The 16,450-nt window shown below is 50.3% G+C and overlaps 1 protein-coding gene across 1 annotated transcript in view; it reads right to left on the bottom strand.

Annotated features, from left to right (window-relative positions):
- Oca2 (OCA2 melanosomal transmembrane protein) overlaps positions 1–16,450 on the bottom strand; it is a 274,118-nt gene that overhangs the window by 77,416 nt on the left and 180,252 nt on the right. Inside the window, exons 21-23 of the mRNA XM_004872212.4 lie at positions 16,270–16,374; positions 8,038–8,131; positions 3,345–3,438 (exon numbers count right to left, since the gene is read on the bottom strand). Coding sequence (XP_004872269.3) covers positions 3,345–3,438; positions 8,038–8,131; positions 16,270–16,374 — 293 coding nt within the window. The remainder of the gene's footprint in view (positions 1–3,344; positions 3,439–8,037; positions 8,132–16,269; positions 16,375–16,450) is intronic.

Here is a 16,450-nt window from a genome sequence, read left to right on the forward strand (position 1 = left end):
GGAAAATTCAAAGTTCTAGAGAAAAAGACATAAGCAAAGGATATGAATAGAAAGTTTATAAAATAATAATTGTAAATATCCACTACTTCTTGGAAAGAGTTTAATCTCAGTGGAATTAATAGAAATAAAATATGAATCTATTGTTCACTCTCCAGATGAGCCACGTGTGTTTAAAGTGGCAATAATGAGCCAAGTGTGGTGGCACACGCCCGTAATCCTAGCAGCTGGGAAGCTGAGGCAGGAGGATTGCTGTGAGTTCAAGGCTAGCCTGGGCTACATAGGGAGACCCTGTCCCAAAAAAAAAAATGGCAGTAGTGATTTTCAGGAGTGAGCTCCCACAAGGGGAGTGACAGCAGCCCTCCTGGATGCCAGCTTGTGGAGATTTATCTGGATTCTTAAACATAACTCACTTATGGCAATTGGATGTCAGGAAAATTATTTCCAATGATCAGAAATGAAACAAATTTTATTTATAGAGAAGTTTATCACACCATTGATATTAATAAGAACAGGAACCAACCTCAATGTTCAACAAAGGTAAAATAAACAGGAATGTATCTGCATGGTACAGGCACAAATATATTCTATTCTGGAAGAATAATTAATGGGCTGGTAAAATGTTCACAATGTATTATGAAGAATAAAAGGTAGGACATAATGTGATTTTAAACCTTTGATATAAAAAGAAGTATGTATCATATGGTAGACAGGGAAAATGTAAGAAAACACACCAAATTACAATGGTGGTTATTTCTGGGTGGCAAAATTATAGGTTATGTTCACATTTTATTCTTTTGCATATTTAAATATATATTTATAGTCAGAAAAATAGTAATTTTTAAAATAAAACAGGAAGTTTTGCATTGTGAATCATTGGAAGTCATCTTTTATAGAAAGTATTTCAAATAGGGTGTAAGGGTCAAATGCAGGCATTTGCAATTGCTCATCAAGAACATTATACAGATGGAGGCCGTACAACAACCAGACAACCGACCCAGAGAAACTGCCTTCGCCACAGCACCGACTGACAGGAAGGGTGACAGCCAGAAGAACAATCGAAATCTGGCAGACAGCAGGCCTGACTCCTCACCATCAGTCCAAGGAGACCGAAGTGACCCATGAGCTCGGCGGCTAATGAGCCCCTGAGCAGATGCCTGGCAGCCTACCCAGGCCTTCTGCGGCCACTGAGGTCCTGAAGTCCACACGAGCTACACTGCCCAGCAAACTCGACAGCCCAGTGTACACACACACCATACGCTGGCGCTGGGTTTCAGGTGCTTCACCTGTCTCTGGTGCCATGGAAACCAACCCTTCCCGTCAGGCAGACGTCCTAGTGGATGCTCCAAAGTGGTACTGGGGAGAATACCACACTGCGTGTATCACTGTCCTAAAATCTCGTTCTTTCATAATAGTAACACCGAGCCTCTCGTGTCTCCCTGTGGGACCGACCAGTGCTACAGAATGGCCATGAGGTTCCTCTGCTGTCTGGAAGGAGAGAGGCTACGCATCATGCGCGAAGCTGGCCTAATAGCTGGAGAGCAGCAGCACTGCATGACGGCCTCCTGGGTTAGAGGAAACGCGGACCCTGCCCAGGCGAGGCAGTGCAGCTCACCGGCCCAGCTGGTACCGCCCGCTGCCCCGCTCAGGGTGGCTCCCTGTGAGCCCCGTCCTGGCCATGCTCCTGGCCGTGGGCAGAAGAGCAGGTGGCAGTATGAGGTGGGCAGTCCTGCCGAGCCCTGGCCAGAGTCCTGGGGTGGGTGTGCAGTCAGATTCCCAGGGCCTGAGCACCAGCCCTGCAGCTCCCTCCACACCCAGCGCTCCCCAGCAGTCACTCAGATCAGCAAGCTGCCAAGGGCTGCGAGGCTCTGGGGAACTACGGAAACGGCCAACAGTGTAAACCTGCGCAAGGCAGCGCTGTACGAGAGAAAGTTGCCCTGTCATCTTGTCACAGTCTGTAAAGTTTATTCATCCACTTAACAGATTCTTCTACATAACACATCTTTGAATCTTGATAAGGCCAAATGTGTCACATTTTCATTTTATGTATTACACTTTTGGTGTCAAAAATGTGATACCATAAGCGCTCTTTATCTGGCCCTAGATGCCAAAGGTTTTTCTCCTAAGTGTGAATGTGCCCCTCAAGCTTCACATGCTGGAAACTTACCCCCCAAATTCACACTATGCTATCTGGGTCGCGAGGGCTCTGCCCTCACAGATGGGCCACCGCTCACAGTTCGCAGGTCAGGGGGATGGCTCTGTCACGAAGCATCCCTTCTGGGCCTGCTTGCTCCTCTCACCGGCTGATGCCCTCAGCCACGTTACAATGCAGCAGGAGGCCTCCACCCACGCCAAGCGGATGCCAGCACCACGCTCTGGGACTTTCCAGAGCCTCCACAACGGGGAGCCAAGTAAACCTCTATTCTTTAGGAATTACCCAGACTTAAGTATTTTGTTATAGCAACAGAAAGTGAGCTAAGACAACATTCTTAGTCCTTTCCTGGTGTGACAAGCCAGGTTCTCTTCCCAGCCCAGGCCGTCAGAGTAGTGAGTAACCAGGCCCAGACCACAGGCTGCAGGCCACAAGTCACTCTCCACTCAGCCTGAGGCTGCAGCTCTTCACACCAGGCCGGTTCTGTAACCCACAGCTGCTCACACACCCTGCTGTGAGTTCACAGTCAAAGCCCTTTCAGGGCAGTACAGCTCCACGTCCCCGGGAGGGTGTTCATCTTGACAGCACCCTACACGGGCCACTGACTCCCACGAGGCTTACTAACCTGCTCACAGGTGCACTGCAAGCACAGGCACCAGGTATACCAGGCCCACAGTGAACCTGACTCCTTCTGAGCGGGTTCTCCTGCACAGGGACAAGCTGAGCCTGCCCCTCTGGCCACACCTCCACAGGCTTTGGAGAGGCCCTGGCACAGAGTCCAGCTCCTGGCCGCCCCTGGCATGGCCATCCCGGCCCATCCAGTGTCACTTCCGGTCTCTGCAGCAGAGTCGGCAGACCCTTGCTTCACACCGTGTTTACAGACAGTGACAGCTCAACCCCAATCAGAACTTGCAAGAGGACAGCAGCATGAGATCCCCTACAAGCCAACAACCATTTCCTGGCCCCGACTAAACTCAAATCTTCCAAAATGTCTGAATCATCCGCACCATGATGAAGCTAATCTCAGGAATAAATATTTACTGTGTTTTTTTCTAAGCTAACCTCATCTACATCAATGTCTCTCTAATTGCTAAAAACATGCTCATCCCAGTATTTAGCAATATGTATTGTTTTTAATTAAGTCAGCTTGGGAACTAGATAGGTGAGTGGAAATTTAAAATGGGCTTTAAAGTACCTGAAAAATTCCATGAAAGAGAATCCATATCCATGCTGCTCTGCAATCCCTGCACAAACAACGTTGGCAGATGCTCCAATCAGTGTCCCATTACCTACAATCAGAATTTAAAAATAAAATAAAATCCCAGCATATCTTGGTGGCAGACTCCTGCTCCCTTTTGTTCTGTAATATCTGGATCATCTCATGGGCTTTGATTTGATGATTACTTTTATAGGCACCATCAAAGTGATTGCTTTGCAAATATCTGGAAACATATACACATTGGCAAGCAGAAAATAAATCTTGTCTGTAAATACCATCATTTCTTCAGGAATAAGACTACAGCTGCTCTATGTGATAGAAAGGAGGAGACACTAAGGAGAAAGGGCACGTTACTGCGGAATCGAGTGGCAGGTGTATTTTACGGGAAAATGCAAGCAGAGCTAGAGGTGGGAGCATGAATCCTTTGCAGCAATGGAATGACATCTCAGACAGGAATGACCTTCCTCAGGACTCCCAGCCCAGGCACCCAGGACACTCTCTCGATGAGTAAAAGAACAGAAGAAAACAATCAGATGAAGCAGTTGTGCTACTCGACATTGTTCACCAACGACCATCTCCTTCACAGAAGATGTCCCTGTGAGTGAGCATCTGTGACCAGGAGCCTGAAGTGAGGAGACCCACTGTCCTCACACGAATGCACCCCAAGGCCCACGGCTGGTGGGGAAGTTAGACCCGCCCCTTCCCTCACACACGAGTGTAGCCCTGGGTTCGGGAAGGGTGGATTTGCATGGCCTCTTCTCTCTCTCTGAGCCCATTTCACCAGTCCCTCCAGTAGTGATCGGGGTTTGAGGGTGGGCATCTGACCCAGGACCAGCCAATTTAGCTCATTTCTGACATCTGTGCATGAACAGCAGAGGAACAGCTCTCTCTGGAGGCAGCATGCAAGAACAGCTGGCACCAAAACCTTTTTATTGGCAAGAAACGAATCTGCATAAGAAGGCTTCCAAACAGCCTTACCCTGTGCCTCCATGTCAGAAAAATGAGCCAGCAAAGCTGGGTGCTGCCAACATGGGCCCAACAGAAGGAGGCACGAGACAGGAGTGTGACGAGGGCGTTACATCAGCCCCTGGCAGGCAGGGCCTGAGCAGATGCGCTGGAAATAGAGGAAATCAGCTGGTACCATAGAAAGAAGGCTAGCGAGGGATTCAGAGGACCTCAGAGTTTCTAACTTTTTCCATGTCGTAACTTGAGCAAACCACCTGTCTTCAGCAGGGACGAGATGGAAGGAGTCAGCTGCGCTGCATTCCCCGAGGACAGGCGCCTCCTCCCCTGGCATCTCATGCGTGCTGGTGGAGCCTACACAGGTTAAGATGACTGCCCCCTTCCAACGTCAGCGGATGTTGTGGTACACGTGCTCCTTGATTTACACTGGGGCTGTGACCCAGTGACCTGCTGTAATTTGAAAATATTTTCAGTGTAAACTGCACTGAATGCACCCAACCTATGGATCATCCTAGCACAGCGACACAGTACATTGTAGGGCATTCACTGTTTCCACTCGGGATCATGCGGTTGATTGAAGCTTCAGCCCATGGCCCCAGGGGGCAGGGGCGCCTTGCCCCATGTTGCTAGCCCAGGAAGAGAGCACAAATCACAATCCAAAATGTGCATCCTGTGGAATGCATACTTCTTTTGCACCATTGTAACGTCAAAACAATGTAAGCCAAAGCACTAGAAGTCGGGGGCTTTCTGTGGTGTAGCATGACACTAGCAAGGCTTTGATGGTACCCAAGTGCATGGGGTCCGCGCGGTGGGGAAAAAGAGCCCTAGTGTCTCCGTGCGGCTCAGATTTCCTCCGATTTCCATAGCATCCAGGCAGACAGGTGGGTGTCTCTCTCGGCACTTGTGGGTGATGCGGCATGGGGATCCAGAGACAGCACAGCCAGTCTCTACACGGTTCCCTGCCCGACTCTGACGAACACTGCATACGAAGGACCGCATGTAATTTCCTATGTCCACCAGTGCAAGTCGGATTAAAAGGTCACCTTCTCAGAGCAGTGCCACCTCACGCCCTTGCACGCCGCATGGGGTGGTCAGGAGCTGCCTGGCCAGCGAGACACGAAAATGATCTGAGGGAAGCAGGAGGTTTCAACACTGCCACGAGCTCCTGGACTGCTGCCGACTACAGACCCCAGGGCTTGGAAGGACACTGCGCCTCTCCCGTTCACTGGCCTGCATCTCCTCCTCTACCACAGCCCCTCTGCCCCAGGCTGACCTTGCCAAGAGGCCTTCCCGTGTAACCTTGTCTCAGCCTCTGCTTTCTTAGCTTAGGGAAGCTAAGGGATTTTTTTAAAAGACTTGCTTGATTTATATTTTGGTTTTCTCATATAAGAGAAACCATGAGATATTTAAGCTTATGTATCTGATTTATTTCACCAAACATGATCTCAAGGCGTATCCATTTTCCTACAAATGACTCCAGTTTATCCTTCTTTATGGCAAAGTAGTATGCCCTTGTGTGTAAATATCACATTGTCTTCATCCATTTATCTGTTGAGGGGCATATAGACTGCTTCCAAGATTTAGCTATTATAAATTGTGCTGCTACACACATGGGTATGCATATGTCACTGTAATATGATGTCTTTAACTCTTGAAAAGTTTCTGTTTTAGTTTTTTGAGGGCTCTCAATACTGATTGCCATAGTGATTATACTAGTTTATACTCCCACCAACAATGGAGAAGGAATAAAAAATAAAAACTGCCAAATGTGATGGCACACACCTGTACTCCCCACACTCAGGAGGCTGAGGCAGTAGGATTGCTGTGAGTTTGAGGCCAGCCTGGGCTACATAGTGAGTTCAGCAAGATCCTATCTCAAAATAAATAAATAAATAAATAAAGAATATATTAAAAGAGACTTGAATTGTTCTTAGCTTAGTAAAAAAAAAAAAAAAGCAACCAAAAGGCACTAGGGTCAGACCAATTCATATAGCAGATGACATTGCTAGTGTCTGTCTAAAGTGTTCTTCACGTTAGGCCCAGCAGATGGAGAAAGGAATGCTCCCAAGTGTGGGGCTTCCATGTGGGTTGAAGATGGGGTCTGGAACTGGCCACGGTGAGGGACAGTGTGGATTACAAAGTGACAGCACAGTGAGCTGCAGTGTGATAACACACACTGTGAGTGAGGAACACCGTGAATCCCAATCCGAACTAGAATGTGAATGACGTCCCATGCAAATTAGGTGCAGTGTGAATATATCTAATCCCACTGAACTGCATACTTAAAACGGGCAAGATGGCAAATTCTGTTACACATGTTTCGCCATAATGTGTTTAAAATGCTAAGCCCTGGGGTAGTGAAAGAAGGGCCCCACGGAATCGCTGCACTGGGGACACCCGGCACAAATGGGCACCTGCTACGCCAGGAACGGTGCTTTTCCGTGACTAGCACCACTAGGTGGAAAGGATCCTGGGACATAAACCTTCACCTTCACTGTCTGCAGCCTCCCAGCGGTGCCGTCAGTTAAGTGCCTGACTGCAGGTCATCAGCCCATGGGCAGTCGAGCTTAGTGCCTTTCCTCAAGGCCGCTTCCAATCATCTTACATGTTTGGGGCGGATCAGAATTAGCCGGGGCCTCCTGCCTCCTCAGGCCCTGCCGGGACACCTCTTTTTGGAGCATCTTTCCTTCTCTCCCTGCAGTCTCTCTGTGGCATCCCAGCATCGGAGGACAAGGCCCTCTGTCCCAGAGCTTAGTGACCATCTTCCTCATCCAAGTGCAGGGGTGGTGGATTAATTTCCTGGCATGATGTGATTGCAGCAGACACTCCAGTTGCGATGAACAGAATTCCATAGGAGGAGCCCTATCCAGGTGCCCTGGACTGCCTCTAATCCCACTGTTAAAAGTCGCTCTGGATGAAGTTCATGTTGCTCTTTCTCAGACTACCTTCAACATTTACGACCATTCTGCACTCCTGAAGCATGTCAGACCTCATTACTGAGGTGACGAATTAGCTGTCTGCTGAAACCTCACTGGATGACACTAATCCTGCTTCACAAACAAGGAGATGAACTAACCAGAAAGTTATTGATTGAGTAGTCAGAGATCAGTCAAAGCACACAGAAAGCTGGATTACCTAAGCATGCCAGGATCTAAGAAGAAAACAAATCTATCTGGTCTGTTTATCTAAGATTCTCTGTAACCCTGCTGCACCCCAAAGGTGATTAGGTTTCCTCCACGTGAGCAGGGCTCCCCCCGGGCCCCTCAAGGCACCCCAGCCAGAGCCTGGAGCTCGCTCACCAGAGGTCGTTTTCCCTGACACTTCTAATCCATCTTGCAATTTCTCCAAAGTGCAGCTCCCCAGAGCCACTGAACCCGTCTCCCCCTTTCTTCTGTCTCTTAAGGCTCACCCTGTCCCTCACTGCGGCCCTAGCATGGGGGCTGCAGCTGAGGACCTTCTGGCTCTTACGTGCAGTTCACATGAGTTCCGGGTGGGCACATCCGCCTTGTCCTCAGGCCACAAGCTTGACATGTCAGTGGGGGCTCGCAGGGTGAGAAGTGACCGTCCCCACGGGAACTGGGCAGCTGTGGCACTGTCCACGGCTGAGGATGTGCTCCCCACAAGACCCATCAGGCCCTCCTCCATTTTCTTTCAATCTGCTGCTCACTAGCAGTGCCCGCTCCTCCCCACAGTGCATGGCCCTTACCTCCCAGGCAGGCGCCCAGGGCCAGCGCATACATGAGTGGCAAGGCAGGCAGGCTGACCCCAGGGTCTTGGCTCAGGCTCAGGAGCACAGGAATCTGTGGACAAAGAGGACACTGTCAAAGCTCGCCGAAGCTCCCAAGAGCTGTATACCCCGTTCACCACATCCCAAGCGCCCCTTCAGCAGTCAGTCATGGCGGCTGCAGTCACACCTCTCTGACAGGTAATTCCACGTGACCCTAACGAACAGAGCACGCAGCGCCGTGAAAGGCCTCTAAGAAATTTGTGTCCAAGAATGTGCTGTTCCTAAATCTCCCTGAGTGTCTTTTAAGGGACGCTTTGCTGTCCTGTGTCTTTGGGACACACCATGGTCACTCTTCCCTCAGACTGTTGGTCCTCGAAATGTGCCACTTGTGTTTTGGGGAGCCATGGAGCCAGGAGCCAACCACGTGGCAGCTAGTCCAAGGGTCGTGGAAGCGAAAGACTGAGGGCACCACTGTGACCTCCCCAGGGCACATACACTGCTCCGCATCAGCGCCGGCGCCGAGCTGACGGGGAAGCAGCCCCATGCTGCCCGCTGTCTCTGTCTCTGGCGGGTCTCCCCCACCGCAGCACAGTAGACTGGAGCCTCAGGGACTCGGCAGAGCCTGAGCTGTACGTTTCTGCAATCGCTTATGCTTCCACCCTAAATCCAGCCCCCGGGACCTGGCTCAGCCTTCCATGTCAGTCTGTACCTGAATGTTTTAGGATAGAAGGAGCCAAAAACAACATCAAGCAAAATGCATAAGCGAAAATTAAATGCTGAGGGGTTTTTCCATGTCAGGTGTCACAGCCACCAGCAACGTCTTTCCTAGTATTTCCTTTTGAGGCCTGCAAAGAAACCTGGGAGAGAAGGCTTGGGACAGCCTGAAAAAATGACTTCCACACAGAGGCTGAAGGACACTTCAGATAACGGTGAGTCTCCCCGAAGTCAGTCAGAGAAAACCCACACAATTATGTGCATAAATCGCCATTCTTTGAATTCAACAACCAAGAATAATAACATTTTAACTTGAAAATTGCCTAAGAACCCCTTCCATTTAAGCAAAGGAGGTTTAAAAAGGTCGAAAGTCAATGAAGAAAGACTGCCAGAAAATCCTCTGTAGTTAACAATGTACCCAGGGTTCCCAGGGCGGGCTTCAGGTGAGGAGCAGAGGCTGAGATGCGCTGCCACAGATGCAGGTCTGGGCTGGGATTCCCACGGCTCCCGGTCAACTGCAGACAGGAGAAGGAGGAGGAGGGGTGCACAGAGGCGATGGAAGGCTGTACTAAAATTCTGAATGCGTGCACACCAGTTAACGGAGAGCCACTGCCCCAAGACTCCAGTGCCTCCCACTGTCTCAGCCCCTTGGCTTCCCATTATCCCTACCAAGTGCAGGAGTCACACACCAGCACACAGAGAGGACCGGAGGGGCAGAAAACTGCCTGCTGCAGCCTCCCTGTCTGCTCTCATTGGGCTAAATACGAACAAAGCATGCACATTAAACTGACGCAGTCGTGTTAAGTATTATTTAATGTGTCATTGTTAAAGATAACCAAGGTCCACATGAAGGGATGGGCCCAAGGCAGAGAAGCCCAGAAAACCTAAAACAGCAAATCTAATTTCCCGAGAGCCCTGGGGTCCCTCCTGTGACCTGGATTTGCTCTGGTTGGAAGGTTCACCAATGCTCTGTCCAGCCAACTAGAGGAGACAAATTCATCTACGATCGCGTTCTTTCCACTCTGGACATGGTAGCCAGGTAAACGCTCCATGGTGTGAGTCTACCAGTAATGAATGAAGGCTCTGGAATGCCCTGAATTATTTAGCATTCTTCCTTGGCCACTGGAAAAAGGGAATACCACAAACAAACATGAACTGTACTTCTGACTGCTGCTGGGAGCACACAGCTGACAACACGAGTGCAAGAGAAGCCACCCCAAACTAGCGACACTCTTGGGCAGTGCATTTCCACCTAGAAGGCACAGGCCTCATTTTGTCTTTAAACTCACCGCCCTGGAGTGAAGGAACAGCACCTGCAGGTCTGTCTAATGAACACCCCTTCCAAGCAGGTGCTGCACCCCCTTCTCAAGGGCAGCGCCTGTCTCCCATCAGCTCTTCCCAGACAGCGTGTCCAACAGCCTTACTGGTCGCTGGAAATAGCCACTGCACCTTCCGGCTCTCTTCATGATAAAACCTCTGTGGACAAGCATCCTTGGACCTGGCAAACAACTGCAGTCAGAGCTGTGTTGTCAAAGCTGTGGTGAGGCTAGACACAGGCAACAGTGACAGTCAGAAGCTGGGTCACCGTGCTGTCTGAAAGCCACTCTGTTCCCACAAAATGTTCTAGGTGTCCTTGTCCATCCCCACTGAAGCTGAGCAGGCTTCCCAAGTATGTACAGAGAGAACCAGGGACGCTTGGGTGGAGCTGGCCCAGAGACCTTCCACGAAACCACAGATCCTAGAACCAAACCTCAACTACCAGACTTTGTGGGTCCATGTGAGCCAGGGCAGCCCGCCAAGGCTTCAGGCAGCAAGGGTGAAGCGTGCACCTCTTTCTATTCCAGCAGAGGACACACACGCGTGGGCCAGGCCCGCCTGCTCCCCACGTGGACAGGAGCCCTAAATCACCACCCACCGCTGCATCTGTGGGCGACGCCACTGAACACTGGGTTCACTGTGAGGAGTCGCCTCTCCTGACAGGGGTGAGGAGGACTTCCTCCGAGGAAGGGAAGACGCTGCGCAGCTGGATCCCAGGGACACAGACTCCGGTGGTCGACGCAGGTCCGAGGGAGGAGAGCACCTGCAGATGCTGGCACACCTCCAGCACCAACAGTCCCAAGGTGTCCATGCTACTCCCATGCCTGTGCAAGCAGCCACTATGAGCCAGTGCACCCGGCGGTCCCCAGAGACACAGACGGATATCGGCGTCCAGCTGCTCCTGGGGACCTCCCAGCAACAGCGCCAACCCATCCCAGCGGCTGCCAAAGAGGGGGATGAGAACAGGCTGTACTTGTGAGACAGGCCCAGGGCGCAGGGAGACAGCCAAGAACAGTGCGAGCAAAGGCACAAGAGAGTGGCTCCGCGTGCACTAAAGATGAAGGCGTCGTGGAGCGGAGAGGCCTGGCAGGAGGGACAGCAGAGAAGGTGTCTGTGACCCTGAGGGACACAGTGAAGTCCTGAGGTGTCCAGCTGCCCGTGTCAGTGTGTTTGGAGAATGACAGGCTGGGAATGTGGAAAAGAGTTACTTTAGGAAATCAACCTCTGTAGTTACTTTCTATCCATTCATGAATACTTGCTGAATAGCTTCTTTGTGGTAAGAATGGTGCTAGTGAATGAAGACACAAATGTGAATGGATGGAGTTCCCATAACACTGCAGAAATCTCTCAGCCATGAGCTTGGTGAGTGACTTGGAAGTGTGAGCAGAGGACTGCAAGACCCCAGAGGACAAGCGAAACTCTGCCTTGGGGAGAAGGCATTTAAGGGCGTAGGAGGAGGGTGCAAAGTCTCTCTTGCGTTGGCAAACTGTTTCATAATTTCCGGCGCACTGAGACAAAAGCTAGAAAGGCCTTCCCCACCTCCTTTGTAGCAGGGAACTTGGGCTCTTCCTGTCAGACACCACATCGAGACCCCCTATAGAAAAGTGCAGGAAAGGCATGACAAGAAGTACTGGGCAGGTGACAAAGCCCCGCACTGGCGGGCAGCCCAGGGCACAGAAGAGGCAGAGGAAGGGGGCTCAGCCCACTCTCATCGTACCCTGGAGGAATTCTCAAACCCCCACAAAGTGCGTCCTGGCCTGGATAAACCCTTGGCCCCTTACACTAACTAAAGGGTTCTGTTGATTTGTTAGCCGTCAGGCAGGAACTTTTCCAGGCAGGTACCTGTGCTTGAGAGGATGGAAGCTGCTGTCCCTTAAAATGACTGTGACCTCACCTCTATTTGTTTCTGTGCTTTAGATATGGCCCTCCAGAGAACACAGCCAAAATCGCAGTGTTGCTCTGACTTGCTTTTCTAAGGGCCCTGGAGAGATGCTTCTCATAATAATCTCATGCTATGCTGCAGGCTCCGCCGCGTCTGAGGACCTGACATAGGGAAGAGCATGAGCGCAGACTGAGCATGCTCAGTGACAGGCCGGCCTCAAGACGTGATGGCAATCTTTCCAGCATGACTCCGCACACTCCCCAGTGGGATCCCTGGCCTTCCCAGCTGGAGAGACTGCTGTGGGAGACACCCAAGCGCTCCTCGGTTGGTGTAAGTCATCACTGTTTCTTCACTGCTCATCTCCTGGTGGTGCTGACCTGCTCTGCCCTCACCACACTGTGCTTCCTTACAGACAACACTGGCACTGCATTACACATTACACAAACACAATGATCCCACTAAGAGAATAGGAATAAAATCATCGCCTGCTAAGATTATCTGCTGGAAGCTTTAAAAATCCACTTACATGTTGCTTTAAAGCATGCAGCTAAAACTATTTCTTTAAAAACATTTAAAGACTGAAAATAAAGAGTTGGAAAAAGATAAAGCAGCCAGAGGTTCTGAACAGAGGAGACCCTCCACAACATAAAGAAACCAGTCGTGGGACAATTACATATATAATGAACCTTTGAAGCCTAATACAAAAAAAAAAAATGCAAAAATGCAATGAAGTGCAAGAAGAACTAGATCATTTTGTAAAACAATCTGCTGTATCTGAAAGATTGCTAGAAAAGCAGTGAGTAGACCTAGAGACCTAACTATATAATGGCATGCTTGTATGTACAGATGTGTTCAGCGCTCTGCTCATGTACAATACACATGGGGAAATTTGAGTATTTTATTCTCTCTGTATTCAAGCTATTTGTTTTATTTTTAAGAAATAAAGCAATATAAAAAAATGTTCTATCTTATTATTAGTTATGATTGTTAAGCTCTTATGGTGCTAATGTATAAATTAGATTTTATCACAGTTGCATACGTGTATACAGATAGGCTCAGAACTACCTTGACTCAGGCCTCTGATGATGGTTTGGAACATGTCCCCTGCAGACAAGGGAGGGCTGCCCCATTTGCTGGGGTATCCTCTGATTCCTTGATTTATTTTTCAAAGTTAAGCGTCAAATAGCTGTTAAAATTTGGGAATGCAAATGTAAAAAATGTCTTATTTTTTTAAATGGAGCAACCCCCACTTCCAACAGGAAGTCAGTCCTGGAAGGACATGGTCGGGGGAGCTGGGGCAGCCTGAGAGTGGACTGCTGAGCAGCGGAGCGAGGGGCCGGGGGATGGAGTAGACGAAGGACAAGGGCGGGCACGGGCCTGCTCTGCGCCTCTGCAGTGCGCCTCACCAGGCCCAGGCACACTGTCATCTGAGACCCGGGGAAGGGCGTGCGTGGGCCCTGTCTCGGGAGCCCAGGGCTGCTGTGAGGGGCTCCCCACAGTCAGGGGACCGCTACGTGATCCATGCTACACTGAAATGGGGACTGGGATGGTTTTTTAGATACTGCTGTTATTTGTGTTTACTTCAAAACTTCATTTCTATTAGTTTGTCGCGCCTATATAGAAATACAACTGATTTTTGAACTGACTTTTAAATCTAAGGTCCCTGATAAATTTATTAATTATAACAGCTAGTAAATCTATTCTTTTGAATTTTCTAAGAATACAGATTCACGTTCTCTGTAAATAGTAAACGTTTTCATCTTTCTTTCCCAGTCCTCAAAGTTCTTACTCCTTCTCTGGCTTCGCAGCACAGCCTCCCGCCTCTGGGACATGGCTGGTAGAAATGGTTTCTATAGGCAATCTTGTCTTTTTCCTCACTGCAGGAGAAAAATGTTCTGTATTCTGCACCCAACTGCACCGCGAGCTTTAGGACCACTCCGCCTGGGACCTCTGGCATGCACCCTTCTGGAGTCTGCTGCACTCGTTCTGCCTGCTCTAGCGGCGGCCGCTGGGGGCATCTTCTCCCGGTTCTGCTCGCTCCCTCTCACACATTACCTTTCCTTCACTCCCTGTGATTCTTTCTTCGGGCCTCTTTGCTGATGCTCAGATGGGACAGACACACTGTGGCCCCGGTGGGGGTCTCCGTGAGTGCAGCCCGAGGGCCCTGGAGACAGAGGCCTGTTGGTCCTTTCCTCTTCTCCCCTCCTGGCCAGACTGAGCTGAGGACCAAATGGTCGCCTGCCGTGCACCACTGTCAGGCCAGATGCCAACTCGGCTCTGGGCGGCTCTGGCTCCTCCTCCACCCCTCTTGCGTCCCATACTCCCATCCTGGGATTGCCTCAGACCGGTCTGCCCGGGAAGCTTGGACTAAGACAGCTTTCTAGAAAGCAGGCCCTCTAAGAGGACTTTGGGGCTGACTGCTCACCGACTGACCCGGAGGACCCCATTATTGGTGACACAGGGTGTGTGCATAAGAGTGGCACCAAGATTATTGATTGTCTCACCAGTGGTTAATGTAAGATACAGGTTCAAAGCAAGGTTTGTGCAGTGACCATGCTGCCTGGATGCTCGGGACAGCGCTCAGCAGTGGAGCCAAGGAGCACTTTTGCTGTTCTCCATGGTATGGGAGTCTCAGGGCCACCAACACCTGAGAGCCACGAAGGAGACACCTCCAGCAGCTGCCGGGAGCTGTGCTGAAAACCGCCCGGGCTTCCGTGAGGTGTGCCAAGAGCTGTCGTGGAGCTCAGCTCAGGGCACATCTTGCTGGGGAATCTGCCCTTCTTTGGAGTAACATCCCTTTCCTGAATACTCTAACTCTTGAAGTTTACTTTGCTTATTATTTTTATAGCCACATCAACTTTCTTATGCTTAGTGCTGTGTGCTCTTTTCCCATCCTTTTTCTTCCAACTTGTTCTTATAGTTAAAGTGTATTTCTTGTAAAGAATATACAATTGATACTTTTTAAATTAAATTTGCCAATCTCTGCCTTTTATCTGAAGGTTTAGGTAAGCATTGTAAAAAAAAAATAGTTGCTTTTATTTTGCCCTTTAATAGTTTATTTCAAAAATACATTTTTATATTCATATCCCTGGCTCTTACACAAAAGGTAACGACCTCTAAACATTGTTCTGTTCTGTGCTTTTCCCCTGACACTGGGCATGTGATGTCCCTACCTCAGGACTTCATGAAAATGCAAAACAGCCACAAAGTTAGCTCAGGCTTCCCAAACCCAGACTGGAAGTAGAACAGCCAGGTCGCTCGATGGTGAAACTGAGCAGACACTGAGTCCGAGCTGAGGGCAACACAGGTGTCCAGGTCCTGCATGGAGATGCTGCTGTGGGCCTGGCCCACCCTCTCCTCACTGCCAGGTCTGCTCTTCTCACCTCGGGGTCCCACTGTCCCCCACATGACACAGGGTGACGGGCATCCTGGGAGCTGCCTACCTCAGCCAGTGCTCTGCAGGAGCATGCACCACACTCTCCACCCTGTACCAGTGCCCTGGGCCCAAGGGACCCATGACCAGACCCCAGTTCTTGTGTGTAAACCCTGCTCCCTCCTTTACTTTGCCACCCTGGAGTTCTGTTAGCTCCTGCCCCGAGATGAGATCCCAGGAACAGGACTCATTGGCTCCATAGGAAGCTTACGGTGCACTTCCAGTGTGGCTGGGGCTCAGGAGCACACGGAAATGTTTGGCTTAACCAGGCCCAGCTGCAGAAGCCACCGAGACTGGGTAGAACAGCTTCCGCACCCATAGGAAATAAAGATGAAAATTTCTGTCTTTTGATGTCTGAAATATTTCAGTCCTTTTCAAGGTGAGAATCAATTTTGTTTTTTATACTTACTGTATTAGTGCATGTGGGCACGCAGTGCATAATCATCACGCTCGTCGTGGGGGTGGATGCACAGAGCATGTCTTATGCCTTCCCTCTGTCTCTGGGACCTCTTCCCCTTTGCAGAGGATCTGTCTCCCTATTTTCGGTTAGCTTTTCTTTTTCTTTTATGTTGCTCTACATTCTTTATAGTGTGGGTTCCTCATGTAAAAGAGAAAAAGTCCTTTCTGGGAGGGAGAAGTCCTCAGTGGGGCTGACCCAAGGCCACCAGTCCCCAAGGAGGGGCCCCGGGCTGCTGGCTGCCACATGGGTCCCTGCCACCTGCTCCTGCCCCTGCCCCTCTCCCCTAGGTTGTGCCCATGTAGTGCTCCAGTCCTGTGAGTGTGGTATGTGGGCATGTTGCATGCTCTGCTCCCCCAGAAGGAAGGACAAGCCCAGACTGCACCCACCAGCTGGAGCTTGACTCACCATCGTGGCAGTGAATGGGATGTTGTCGATCAGGGAAGACGCCAAGGCCGAGACCCACATCACCAGGACCATGGCAGCAGCCAGGCGCCGGTCCTCCGGGACCATCTGCAGGAGGGACAACAGCGGTTAGACGCCAATGGCTCTTGTCAAATTGCACACCCTGCAGGTACACTACTGTGAC

This window comes from Heterocephalus glaber, unplaced genomic scaffold (genome assembly GCF_053883595.1).
Source record: "Heterocephalus glaber isolate CG9 unplaced genomic scaffold, H.glaber_assembly_v1.0 deba00001111, whole genome shotgun sequence".
In the NCBI taxonomy this organism is placed as follows: domain Eukaryota; kingdom Metazoa; phylum Chordata; class Mammalia; order Rodentia; family Bathyergidae; genus Heterocephalus; species Heterocephalus glaber.